General features: G+C 37.0%; 1 protein-coding gene across 2 annotated transcripts in view; it reads left to right on the top strand.

Moving 5' to 3' along the window:
* RNF128 (ring finger protein 128, E3 ubiquitin protein ligase) overlaps positions 1-6,648 on the top strand; it is a 98,195-nt gene extending 91,547 nt beyond the window's left edge. For both annotated transcript variants that reach the window (XM_018044229.1, XM_013976196.2), the window contains exon 7: positions 5,218-6,648. In XM_018044229.1, the coding sequence (XP_017899718.1) occupies positions 5,218-5,351 (134 nt within the window). In that variant the 3' untranslated portion in view covers positions 5,352-6,648. The remainder of the gene's footprint in view (positions 1-5,217) is intronic.
* The last annotated feature ends 6,421 nt before the right edge of the window (positions 6,649-13,069 follow it).

Raw genomic sequence — 13,069 nt, 5'->3', positions numbered from 1 at the left:
AAATAATTACAAATTATGTGTGTGTGTATGTGTGGTTAGAACATTTAAGATCTACACTTAGCAACTTTCAAGTATTTACTACAGTATTGTTAACTGTAGTCACCATGCTATATATTAAATTCCCAAGAACTTACTCATCTTATAACTGGAAACTTGTATCCTTTGATGGACATTTCTCCATTCCCCCCCTGCTTCTAGCCTCTTGGACCCACCATTCTCTGTTTCTATGACTTTGACTTTTTAAAAAAAGATTCCACATATAAGTGTTATCATACAGTGTTTGTCTTTCTCTGTGTGGCTTATTTCACTTAGCACAGTGTCCTCAAGATCTATCCATGTTGTTGCAAATGGAAGTATCTCCTTTCTCATGGCTGAGTAATATTCCTGTGTGTGTGTGTGTGTACATATATATGTATCTCACGTTTTCTATATCTGTTGATCAGTCAATAGAAACAGGTTACTTCTGTGTCTGGCTATTGTGAATAATGCTGCAGTGAACATGGAGGTGCAGCTGTCTCTTCAAGATAATGCTTTCATTTCCTTTGGGTATATACCCAGAAGTTGGATTGCTGGATGATATGGTAGTTCTATTTTTAGTTTTTTGAGAACATGTTTCCCATAGTGCTGTACCAATATACATTTCCACCAACTGTGCACCAGAGTTCCCTTTTCTTCACATCCTTGCCAACACTCATCTGTTATCATTTTGATAATAGCTATTCTAACAAGCGTGAGGCAATATCTCATTGTGGTTTGGATTTGCATTTCCCTGATGATTAGTGATGAACATCTTTTCATGTACTTGTTGGCCATTTGTATCCACATATCTTCTTTGGGGTGCTTCCCAGATGGGTCAGCAGTAAATATTCTGCCTGCCAATGCAGGAGCCACATGAGATGCAGGTTCAATCCCTGGGTCAGGAAGATCCCCTGGAGGAGGAAATGGCATCCCACTCCAATGTTCTTGTCTGGAAAGTCCTATGGACAGAGGAGCCTGATGGGCTGCAGTCCATGGGGGCAAAGAGTTGGAGATGACTGAGCAACTGAGCATGCACACATGTCTTCTTTGGGAAAATATCTTTTCCCCAAAAAATTTCAATTCTGCCCAGTTTTAAATCAGATTATTTACTTTTCTGCTATTGAATTATATGAGTTCCTTATATATTTTGGGTATTAACTCCTTACCTGATACGTGGTTTGCAAATATTTTCTCCCATTTTGTAGCTTGCCTTTTCATTCTTTTGATTATTTCTTTTGCTGAGCAGAAGCTTTTTGGTTTGATGTAGTCCCATTTGTTGATTTTGGCATTTTAAGTCCTTAATCTATTTAGAGTTCATTTTAATTTAAATTTATTTATTTTAATTGGAGGCTAATTACTTTACAATATTGTATTGGTTTTGCCATACATCAACATGAATCCACCATGGGTGTACACGTGTTCCCGATCCTGAACCCCCCTCCCACCTCCCTCCCCGTACCATCCCTCTGGGGAAGTGGTGTGAGATGGGAGTCTGGTTTCATTCTGTTGCGTATTTATCCAGGTTACCCAACACCATTTATTGAAGACTGTCTTCCCCACTGGATGTTTTTGGTTCCCTTGTCAAATATTAGTTCATCTCACACATGTGAAGCATGTGAGATCTTAGCTCCCTGACCAGGGATCCACCCCATACCCCCTGCATTGAAAACTTGGAATCTTAACCACTGTACCACCAGGGAAGTCCCTATATACGTCCTTTATGTTTGGATATGTTCTTTCTATACCCAATCTGCTGAGAGGTCCACATTACATTTAACTGTCATGTCCTTTTAGTCTTAATATGTGACTGTTTCTAAGTCTTCATTTTTCTTGGCTCTGACACCTCTGAAGGCCACCAGTTAGTTACTTTGAAGAATATCCTTCAATTTGGAATTTTCTGCTGTTTCCCAATGATTAAATTCATTGTCTATTTCTGGCAAGAAAACCACATATCTTATCTTGTCTGCTTGATATTATATAATGAGGCACATTATGCCCATGTCTTATTATCACTGTTTTTAACTTTGTTCACTTGGTTAAGGTGGTATCTGCCAAGCCTCTTCTTTTAAAGTTATTATTTTTCCCTTTATTGTTCTATAGGCACTTGGAAACTATGCAAATGTCCTGTTTCTCATCATAATTTTTACCTACTAATTTTAGCAATCATTGATAGTTCTTGCTTACAATAATTATTACTGAAGTGTGTGCCAAATGGTGATTTTCTATTTCCATCCTTCTTTCTACATTAATTAAGCTTCTAATTTAAAGAAGAGCTATCATTTCTCCACTTATTTATTCAACTGTTTATAATAATATGGACTCACAGATTCACTTCTTTTTCTCCATAATATTATTCTCATGATTTATTCATGCTTAGATTGTTCTAGATTTGGTCATTGGGAACTCCCTCAAGTTGGTTGATTTTCTTTCAAAATAACCCCCCCCCCCTTTTTGAGTACTTCCTTACTTTCTATTATCACAAGATGTTCTAGGCCAAGGGTTGGCAAACTTTTTCTGTATAGGGCCAGATAATAAGTATTTTAGGCTTTGAAGACTTTAGGTCTTTGTTGCTTTGGGGGCTGGGACAGTGTTGTTTTATCTTCCAACCTCTTAAAAATGTCAAAATCACTCTTAGCTATGGATTTGGCTTGCAAGCTGTAGTTTGCTGGCCCCTAGGAGAATCCCAGGGACGGGGGAGCCTGGTAGGCTACCGTCTATGGGGTTGCACAGAGTCGGACACGACTGAAGTGACTTAGCAGCAGCAGCAGGCTAGAATCTAGGTTAATCTTCTCTCTTGCCCTAACCCTAAAATCAGGGAGTGGGGGCTTTTATTGGAGAACAGCACCTCAGAGTCAAGATCAGGCATTAGGTATGCTCATTGCTTTTGGAGTATCATTGCTATTAGCCCTTTAAAGGAACAAAGCGAGGAAATATGTGTATGTACTCACACAAATATACACACATCTACATTTACCTATCTGAAGAACAGCTAGTTCATACTGATGTATGATTCTAATCCAACATCACAGAGTTTATTCTAGCCTTCCTCTTTCCTTACTTTTAACTCCATTCTTGGACATTGAGAAACCCGGCTGTTATTATCCTCAGTATATTTACTTATTTGTTCAGTCCTAAAGTACATGTAAGTTGTAACATTGCCAATGTACCCTGTGAAGAACAATTTCACTAACCAGTGTAGTTCTTTGGTTTTAACCTTATAGGATATAGTCAAAATATCATTTTCCAAAATTACTTAGGTCAGTTCTTTTCTTTCCCACTCTCTTCTGAACTCTCTATATTTCATTTGTAAAATAATTATATTCACTTGTTACTACTTGTATTCCATTTTGGGAACTCCCTTCACAACTTCCTGGTTGATTAGCTTTAGTCCTTCTGTCTATCTAGTTGGTAAAGAATCTGCCTGCAATGCAGGAGACACAGGAGATGTGGGTTCAATCCCTGGGTTGGGAAGATACCCTGGAGAAGGAAATGACAACCAGTATTCTTGGCTGGGAAATCCCATAGACAGAGGAACCTGGCAGGCTACAGTCCATGGGGTCACAAAGAGTTGGACTTGACTGAGCATATACACAGATCTATCTTATCAGTCTCTCTATGTATATGAAAAAGCATAGATAATTTTTTAAAGTGCTCAGGTGATTCAAACATGAAGTTGATTTTAAGAGCTATTATATTTAGAATAGAGAAGAAGCAGAAGACATAACTGTTGCTCTTAAGGATGCTATAATGTAGGTAAAAATAAACACATGTATGAATCAACAAAATAGTAATTGTAAATTAATATAATGCCATAAATGCTTTAGGGCTTCCCTGGGTGCAGTGGTAAAGAACCCGCCTGCCAATGCAGGAGATACCAGAGGCAAGGGTTCGATTCCTGGGTTGGGAAGATCCCCTGGAGGAGGAAATAGCAACCCACTCCAGTATTCTTGCCTGGGAAATCCCATAGACAGAGGAGCCTGGCAGGCTATAATCCATAGGGTCACAAAGAGTCAGGCACGACTGAAGTGACTGAGCACACACATATAAGTGCTTTATGTAAGGCAGCAAAATCATATTAAAGAAACAGGGAATTAGTGTGATAATCAGAGTGTGATTGAATTAGATAAGAAAGACTTCTTAGACATGTGTGTTGAATTTTGTCTTAAAGAACAGAGGGGTATTTTCTTTCTGGCTTACTTCACTCTGTATAATAGGCTCCAGTTTCATCCACCTCATTAGAACTGATTCAAATGTATTCTTTTTAATGGCTGAGTAATACGCTATTGTGTATATGACCAATACAGTATACTAACACATATATATGGAATTTAAAAGATGGTAACAATAACCCAGTATGTGAGACAGCAAAAGAGACACAGATGTATAGAACGGTGTTTTGGACTCTGTGGGAGAAGGCGAGGGCAGGATGATATGGGAGAATGGCATTGAAACATGTATAATATCATATATGAAACGAATCACCAGTCTAGGTTTGATGCAGGATACAGGATGCTTGGGGCTGGTGCACTGGGATGACCAAGAGGGATGGTACGGGGAGGGAGGCGGGAGGGGGGTTCAGAATTGGGAACACGTGTACACCTATGGTGGATTCATGTTGATGTATGGCAAAACCAATACAATATTGTAAAGTTAAAAAATAAATAAATATTTTTTAAAAAAAGAAAAAAGAAAAACAGAGGGGTAAAAGCATCCTAAAATTGCCATTTAACAATTTTAATTGGAGACTAATTACTTTACAGTCTTGTGGTGGGTTTTGCCATACATTGACATGAATCAGCCACAGGTATACGTGCGTCCCCCATCCTGAAGCCCCCCCCACCTCCCTCCCCATCCCATCCCTCTGGGTTGTCCCAGTGCACTGGCTCTGAGTGCCCTGTTTCCTGCATTGAACTGGGACTGGTCATGTATTTCACATATGGTAATATACATGTTTCAATGCTATTCTCTCAAATCATTCCACCCTCGCCTTCTCCCACAGAGTTGAAAAGTCCACTCTTATATCTGTGTCTCTTTTGCTGTCTCACATATAGGGTCATCGTTACCATCTTTCTAAATTCCATATATCTGCGTTAGTATACTGTATTGGTGTTTTTCTTTCTGACTTACTTCACTCTGTATAATAGGCTCCAGTTTCATCCACCTCATTAGAACTGATTCAAATGCCATTTTTTTTTAAAGATGAAAATCTACAGCTGGTAAACCATGAAGCAAATTCCATGGCAGTGGATGTTGTTCCTCACGTTGACAACCCAACCTTTGAAGAAGATGAAAGTCCTGATCAGGAGACCACTGTTCGAGAAATTAAATCATAAAATCTGTATCAATAGAAAACTTGAACCTTTAGTAATAACAGAACTGCCAATCAGGGCCTAGTTTACTACTAAGGAACTGGATAAACTTAATAAAATAAGAATGATACTGAAAGTGCTGAGATAACTCATATTATGCTATAGTTAAATGACTTAAAATATTAAACCTATTAACTTTTTCCACAAACACATTATAATATTTTTCATAGGCAAGTTTCCTCTTGATAGCAGTAGCAACATTTTTAAACATTCAAAACTCTTATCAAGTAATCATGTTTTCCATTTATAACAATTTTCTTATCAAAACATGTTTCTTTTAAAATGTGGAACAGCTATAATCACTTTATTTTATGATAGTATCTTAATTAAAAATAATACTACTTTAGCTTGGGCTATATGTGTCAGGGTTTTTCTCCAGGTGCTTATATTGATCTGGAATTGTAATTTAAAAAACAATGCAAACTTAGGCTAGTACTTCATGAAATATCTTTTAAGCTGCATTAAGTTGATAGAACAAGATTAAAGCAAAATACTCATTTTAACAATTTCTTATTTTAAAAATCAGGCTAAATTTACTTCATTTGAGTGTCAAGCATAGTTTTTTAGAGAATATGGACTGGACTGGATTGATTGGTATATTAATGACACCAATTTGACAAAAGATCATAGACACAAACTTTCCTTACAAAAACACTGTATAACTATTTCTCAAACCTTACTTATGGGACTTTCAAAAGTAGAACATATAAATCATCATGCCATTTGAGAATGATTTTGAATAAGTCACACAAAAATTGGTAATTGATCTCTGTGTATGAATTTGTCTACAGAAATTAGTCTATAGAAAATGTTTTCCAAATAAAGTTGACTGAAAATTGAGTTTATATTTTACCAAAATGGGCTTTATAAAATAACATTAGGTAAAATAAAATTCTATCTATGTAGCTATAAATTTCGTGAATGCATTTTCTTGGTGTTTGAAAAAGAATTGGTGTTGGGGGGTAGAATTCCAGGTGCCTTAATATAAAGTTTGAAGCTTCATCCACCAAAGTTAAATAGAGCTATTATAAAAATGCACTTTATATTTTCTGTGGCTTATCTTTGGTTTTAGAGTTTTGTTTCCAGTACAAATTCCAGCAGAATTTAAGCAAAAGCAGAATAGACATGTATTTTTGTTGGCTAAATGTAGAGTGGATGAAACCATTGCATTCTTGTACACTGATTTGAAATGCTGTAAATAGGTCCCGATTTATATTGATTCTCTTTAAATATAAAACGTAAATAAAATATTCCAATAAAAGTTTGTGTCTGGTATTTAGTAATCATATACTAACTTTTAACATATGCTTGGATTTAGGAGGAAAATGTTTAATGTAAATATTTGTTGATTTATTTGATTAATAAAAACTAAAACTTTAGTATTTGGGCTTCCCTGGTGGCTCAGATGGTAAAAAAAAATTCACCTGCAATGCGGGAGAGCTGTCTTCTATTCCTGGGTTGGGAAGATCCCCTGGAGGAGGTCATGGCAACCCACTCCAGTATTCTTGCCTGGAGAATCCCCATGGACAGAGGAACCTGGCAGGCTGCAATCCATGGGGTCACAGAGTCGTACATGTCTGAGCGACTAAGCACAGCACAGCGTGTTTACATATTTCACTACATAGTGAGGAACTGCTGCCATTATAAAATAACTGAATCTATCATGAATTATTTTTAAATGTCAACAAGGTAAATAATGAGGTTGACCACTGATAAGTTTTTTTCTTTTTCTTTTTTTATTGGAGGACAATTGCTCTACAATATTGTGTTGGCCTCTGCCACACATCAACACAGATCAGTCACAGGTATGCATATGTCCCCTCTCTCCAGAACCCTCCTCCTATTGATCACTGAAAATTTAGGGTTAGAAAAGGACCATGATGCCAGTCCATCTTTACACTGCTGCTGCTGCTTAGTCGCTTCAGTCATGTCTGACTCTGTGTGACCCTATGGATTATAGCCCGCCAGGCTCCTCTGTCCATGGGGATTCTCCAGGCAAAAATGCTGGGGTAGGTAGATTGCCATGCCCTCCTTCAGGGGATCTTCCCAACCCAGGGATCAAACCCAGGTCTCCTGCACTGCAGGCAGATTCTTTATCACTAAGCCACCAGGGAAATGTCCATCTTTATATTACAGAAAACATAAGGCCACTTTATTGCTTTATAATTACCTTTTCCTTCAGTCTTCTCTTTGGAAGTATCATTCTTTGGATGCTATTAATGGGTTAAAAGCAGCTCTTTATTTTGGCAAACATGTTAAGAATAAACAGTTGTTTGAAACACTTCAGAACCATGATTATGAAATCCAGGATATACATAATGTCTTCTGTGGCAATATGCCCAATGTGTGTGATGCCACACTATAAAGTTTCTCTATATTCTTAGGAAGTCTCTCTATATTCTTAGGAAGTTAATCATCTCAAGCTTTGCAGCAGTTCTTCTGGGGAGGCATTTATAATTTTTGAATATTTACTAGCTGTATGAACATATAATTTATAAACCAAAAATTCAGCCCTTGTAAATGTATGGTTCTAAAGATGGATAGAATTGTGCCCACCACAAGTGAATTTGAGAACATTACATTAACCAGAAGATCAGTCCTGGGTGTTTATTGGTAGGACTGACACTGAAGCTGAAACTCCAATACTTTGGCCATCTCATGTGAAGAGTTGACTCTGAAAAAGATCCTGATGCTGGGAAAGATCGAGGGCAGGAGGAGAAGGGGTCAACAGAGGATGAGATGGTTGGATGGCATCACCGACTCAATGGACATGGGTTTGGGTGGACTCTGGGAGTTGGTGATAGACAGGGAGGCCTGGCATGCTGTGGTTCATGGGGGTCACAAAGAGTCAGACACAACTGAGCGACTGAACTGACTGACTGACATTATCCCCTAAAATCCCTTCATATCCATTTTTAGTCAGTTTCTGCTCCCATTCCTAGCCCCCGGGAACCATCAATTAGCCTTTTGTCTCTATGGATTTGCCTATTCTGGACATTACATTTAAATGGAATCACACAATATATGGTCTTTTGTGACTGCCTTCTTCTACTTAGCATATTTTCAAGGTTTATCCATGTTGAAGCATGCATCAGTATTTCATCCTTTTTAATTGCTGAATAATATTCCAGTCTATGGGTATTCCATATTTGGTTATCCATTCATCAGCTAAAGAAAACTTGGATCGTTACCACTTTATGGCCATTATGGCTAATGTTCCTATGAACATTCATGTACAAGTCCTTGTGTAGATTTATGCTTTCAATTCTCTTGGGTATATGCAAAAAAGAGGAATCCATGTCACTTGTGAATTTTCTTCCTGGTATTATATTTTGATATAAATAAGAGTTTGAGCAACAGACTATATTATTTTCACATAGTCAAAATATAGGGCTTCCCTGGTGGCTCAGTGGTAAAGAATCTGCTTGCCAATGCAGGAGATGGGGGTTCAATCCTTGGGTCGGGGAGATCTCCTGGAGAGGAAATGGCAACCCACTCCATTCTTCCTGCTGAGAAATCCCATGGACAGAGGAGCTTCGCAGGCTACAGTCCATGAGGTTGCAAAAGTGTTGGATACAACTTAGAAACTAAACAACAACATGACATTCAAAATATAGGCTGATATTTTTAAACAGTGACAGTAGATATATTTGTATGTATAGGTAGTCTCCAACTTAAGATGGTGGGGTTTTATGAGAATTCATTTGTAAAAGTCACGTTGTGTTAAGATCATGGAAGAAATCAAAAAGGAAAGCAAAATATGCATAAAAACAAATGAAAATGAAAACATGACAACCCGAAACCTATAAAAGCAATGCTAAGAGGGAGGTTCATAGCAATACAAGCCTACCTCAAGAAACAAGAGAAACATCAAATAAATAACATAACTGTACACCTAAAGCAACTAGAAAAAGAAGAACAGAAGAAAGCCAAAGTTAGTAGAAGGAAAGAAATCATAAAAATTAGGGCAGAAATAACTGAAAGAGAAATGGAGACTATAGCAAAAATCAACAAAACTAAAAGCTGGATCTTTGAGAAGATAAATAGACAAACTGTTAGCCAGACTCATCAAGAAAAAAAAGGAGAAGAATCAAATCAATAAAATTAGAAATGAAAATGGAGAAATCATGACAACACAGAAATACAAAAGATTATAAGAGACTACTATGACCAATTATATGCCAATAAAATGGACAACTTGCACGAAATTGACAAATTCTTAGAAAAGTATAACATTCCAAAACTGAACCAGGAAGAAACAGAGAATCTTAACAGACCCATCACAAGCATGGAAATCAAACTGTAATCAAAAATCTTCCAACAAAGAAAAGCCCAGGACCAGATGGCTTCACAGGTGGATCCTACCAAAAATTTAGAGAAGAGCTAACACCTATCCTATTCAAACTCTTCCAGAAAATTGCAGAGGAAGGGAAACTCTCAAACTCATTCTATGAGGCCACCATCACCCTAATACCATAGTCAGACAAAGGTGCCACACACACACACACACACAAACTACAGGCCAATATCAATGATGAACATATATGCAAAACCCTCAACAAAATTCTAGTAAACAGAATCCAACAACATATTAAAAAGATCATACATCATGATCAAGCGGATTTTATTCCAAGGATACATTCTTCAATATCACAAATCAAACAATGTGATACACCATTATTACAAATTGAAAGATAAAAACCATATGATTATCTTAATATATGCAGAGAAAGCCCTTGACAAAATTCAACACCCATTTATGATTAAAAAGAAAAACAAACAAAACTCTCCAGAAAGCAAGCATGGAAGGATCAGACCTAAACAAAATAAAAGCCTTATACAACAAACCCACAGCAAACATTATCCTCAATGGTGAAAAATTGAAAGCATTTCCTCTAAAACAGGAACAAGACAAGTGTGCCCACTCTCACCACTACTATTCAACATAGTTTTGGAAGTCCTAGCCACAGCATTCAGAGAAGAAAAAGAAATAAAAGGAATCCAGATTGGAAAAGCAAAAGTAAAACTCTCACTGTTTGCAGATGACATGATCCTCTACATAGAAAACCCTAAAGATACCACCAGAAAATTGCTAGAGCTAATAAATGAATATAGTAAAATTGCAGGATATAAAATTAATACACAGAAATCCCTTGCATTCCTATACACTAAAAATGAAAAAACAGAAAGAGAAATTAAGGAAACAATCCCATTCACCATTGCAACAAAAATAATAAAATAGTTAGGAATAAATTTACCTAAAGAAACAAGAGGCCTATATATAAAAAACTACAAAATAGTGATGAAAGAAATCAAAGGTGACACAAATAGATGGAGAAACATACCATGTTCATGGGTCAGAAGGATCAATATAGTGAAAATGAATATATACCCAAACCAATCTATAGATTCAATAGATTGAAGCTACCAACAGTATTTTTCACAGAATTAGAACTGTCAGGGAACATTTAACAGAAGGATTCCTGCATGCTGTTTTCTATTTCTCAAGGATTCTCTGTTCCTTATCAGTTCCTATTCTGAGAATGAATAGAGCTGCACGCAGTTCTCAGGACTGAAATCATGGGAAAGGGTATCTGCTTGGATTCCTTTCAGCAACTCCCTTCAGTGACTCTTTTCAGCGTCAGCGACCTTGTATGTATTAGACTATCCATATTGTGGCTATTGATAAAATTTCATCCTGTGTAATAGCTGAGTAATCATCTTACTAAAGATATATAAGCCTACATTTCTGCTAATAAAGCACCCTTGCTCCATCAGAGCTTGGGTCCCCATGTCTTTCCTTCTCTTTTTCTTTCTTTCTCTCTCTCTCTTTCTCTCTTTTACTTTCTTATTATCGACTCTGGACCGCCAGGTTCCGGTCCATTAAAGGACCACAACAAGTGGCCCCCAGAACAGGGACCTGGTATATGTGGCATTTCAGACGGAGTGACTCAGGGCCTATTGAGGTTGGTAAGTACTCAGACATGGATTAAACGGCTGAAAAGCCCCATCATTTCTCTACTTTACTTCACCATTTGTTTAAAGCTCAGGGACTTTTGGTTTCATGCAAACGAATAGAGGCTTGCCTTCAAACAGTGGTTGAGTGTAATCCTTGGTTCCCTGATAAAAGCAGTTTTGATTTAGAAATTTGGCACTGGGTCAAAGAAAATGTTGAATGAGCCGCCAGACGGATAAAAAATATTCCAATTGATTTCTGGCCCTTATGAGCTCTCATTAAAGCTGCAATTCTGCCATTTCAATGTAATTCTAGCCCTCATGATATTCGACAACAGACATAAAAGTTGTTACATAAATATGAATTAGATGATGAAACTTTACAAAAGGCCCAATTAGAACAACATAAAATATTTCAGAACTTTCCTACAAATCCTTCCCTGGCTGCTCCAAATGTTCCTCCTCTGCCAGCAGACACAAATCCAAAAGTCTCTCCTTTGCTAGACTTACTCGCTCTCCTTGAAATTCTCCTATTTTTGTTATAAAAAAGAAATCTAACAAATGACGTCTCTTGACAGACCTTAGAAAAGTTAATGAAAGGAGAGCCTAATTTAAAGAGCCCTCATTCACTTTCTCAAGAGACACAAGAGGAACTCTATTTAGTGTAAAATAAACTACAAAAACAGTTTCTTACTCGCATCAGACTAGATTTACCTCTAAAATTATTTGTACTCCCTCTCTTCATTCTCCCATGGGACTTCCTGACCCAACAGCTCCAACCTTGATACAACAAAAACATGCCTAGGTAAAAACATGCCTAGGTAAAAGCTTATATCTTATCACATTATTGAAATAGACAACCCACTTTGCCTGAGATGTCAGCCTTAGACAGATGAGTACAACTTCAAGCCAGAAAAAGAAGTGTGAGACAAACAGACCTTTTAAATCTTAAAGCAGAAAACTATGAGATCTCTGTCTGTCTAGATATGTATGTATGTCTTTATCTCTGGATAATATTGCTGAGGTTAATTTATAAATGAGCTAAACAACAGTTCATGGTTTCTAAAAAAAAAAGGTACGATACATATTTTCAGTAAAAAAAGGTATAAGAAATGAAACTACATTTTATTAAGAAAACAAAGAAGTATGGCTTATAGATGGCTATTCTATGAATGGACAAATAAAGTGATGAATACAGAAAGTGTAAAAAAGGTTTGTGGAAAGTGTAACCCAGAAAGAAAGTTCTATATGAGAAAAAAAAAATATGTACAGATAAATGCAAAAAGTATACAAAAGGTTTATGACAAGTAGAAAAGTGTTTTATGCATGATACGAGTTTCTTAAGACATGATTTTACTAATAAGTGCTAACTATAGCTATATTATTTTCTATGTCACTTGTTTCAGAAGAATTTCTTACGTTAACAAATGTATGACTGAGCCTGTGATATAATGCTGATATGCAGTTCCATATGACATCAATGATTGTAACAATGTAACTCTAGATATGGGAAAAAACAACAAGAGAAAATATTTTCCTGGACCGAGAGGCTAGTAAGACAGTGGTCCAGAGACTTTTGCTACTTGCAAAGCCTGGTCCAATAACAGCACACTGAGTGGCCTATCAATGGAATCTTCCCTAAACCTGGGAATGAGCTTTCCCAACACCGTGAGACACAATGGCCATAAAATGCCCCCCAAACACGGTCAAATATGTGGCTATGAAGG

The sequence above is a fragment of the Capra hircus genome (assembly GCF_001704415.2).
Source record: "Capra hircus breed San Clemente chromosome X unlocalized genomic scaffold, ASM170441v1, whole genome shotgun sequence".
Taxonomy (NCBI): domain Eukaryota; kingdom Metazoa; phylum Chordata; class Mammalia; order Artiodactyla; family Bovidae; genus Capra; species Capra hircus.
Note: the sequence above shows the minus strand (reverse complement) of the source record. Positions and strands in the feature narration are given on the sequence as shown.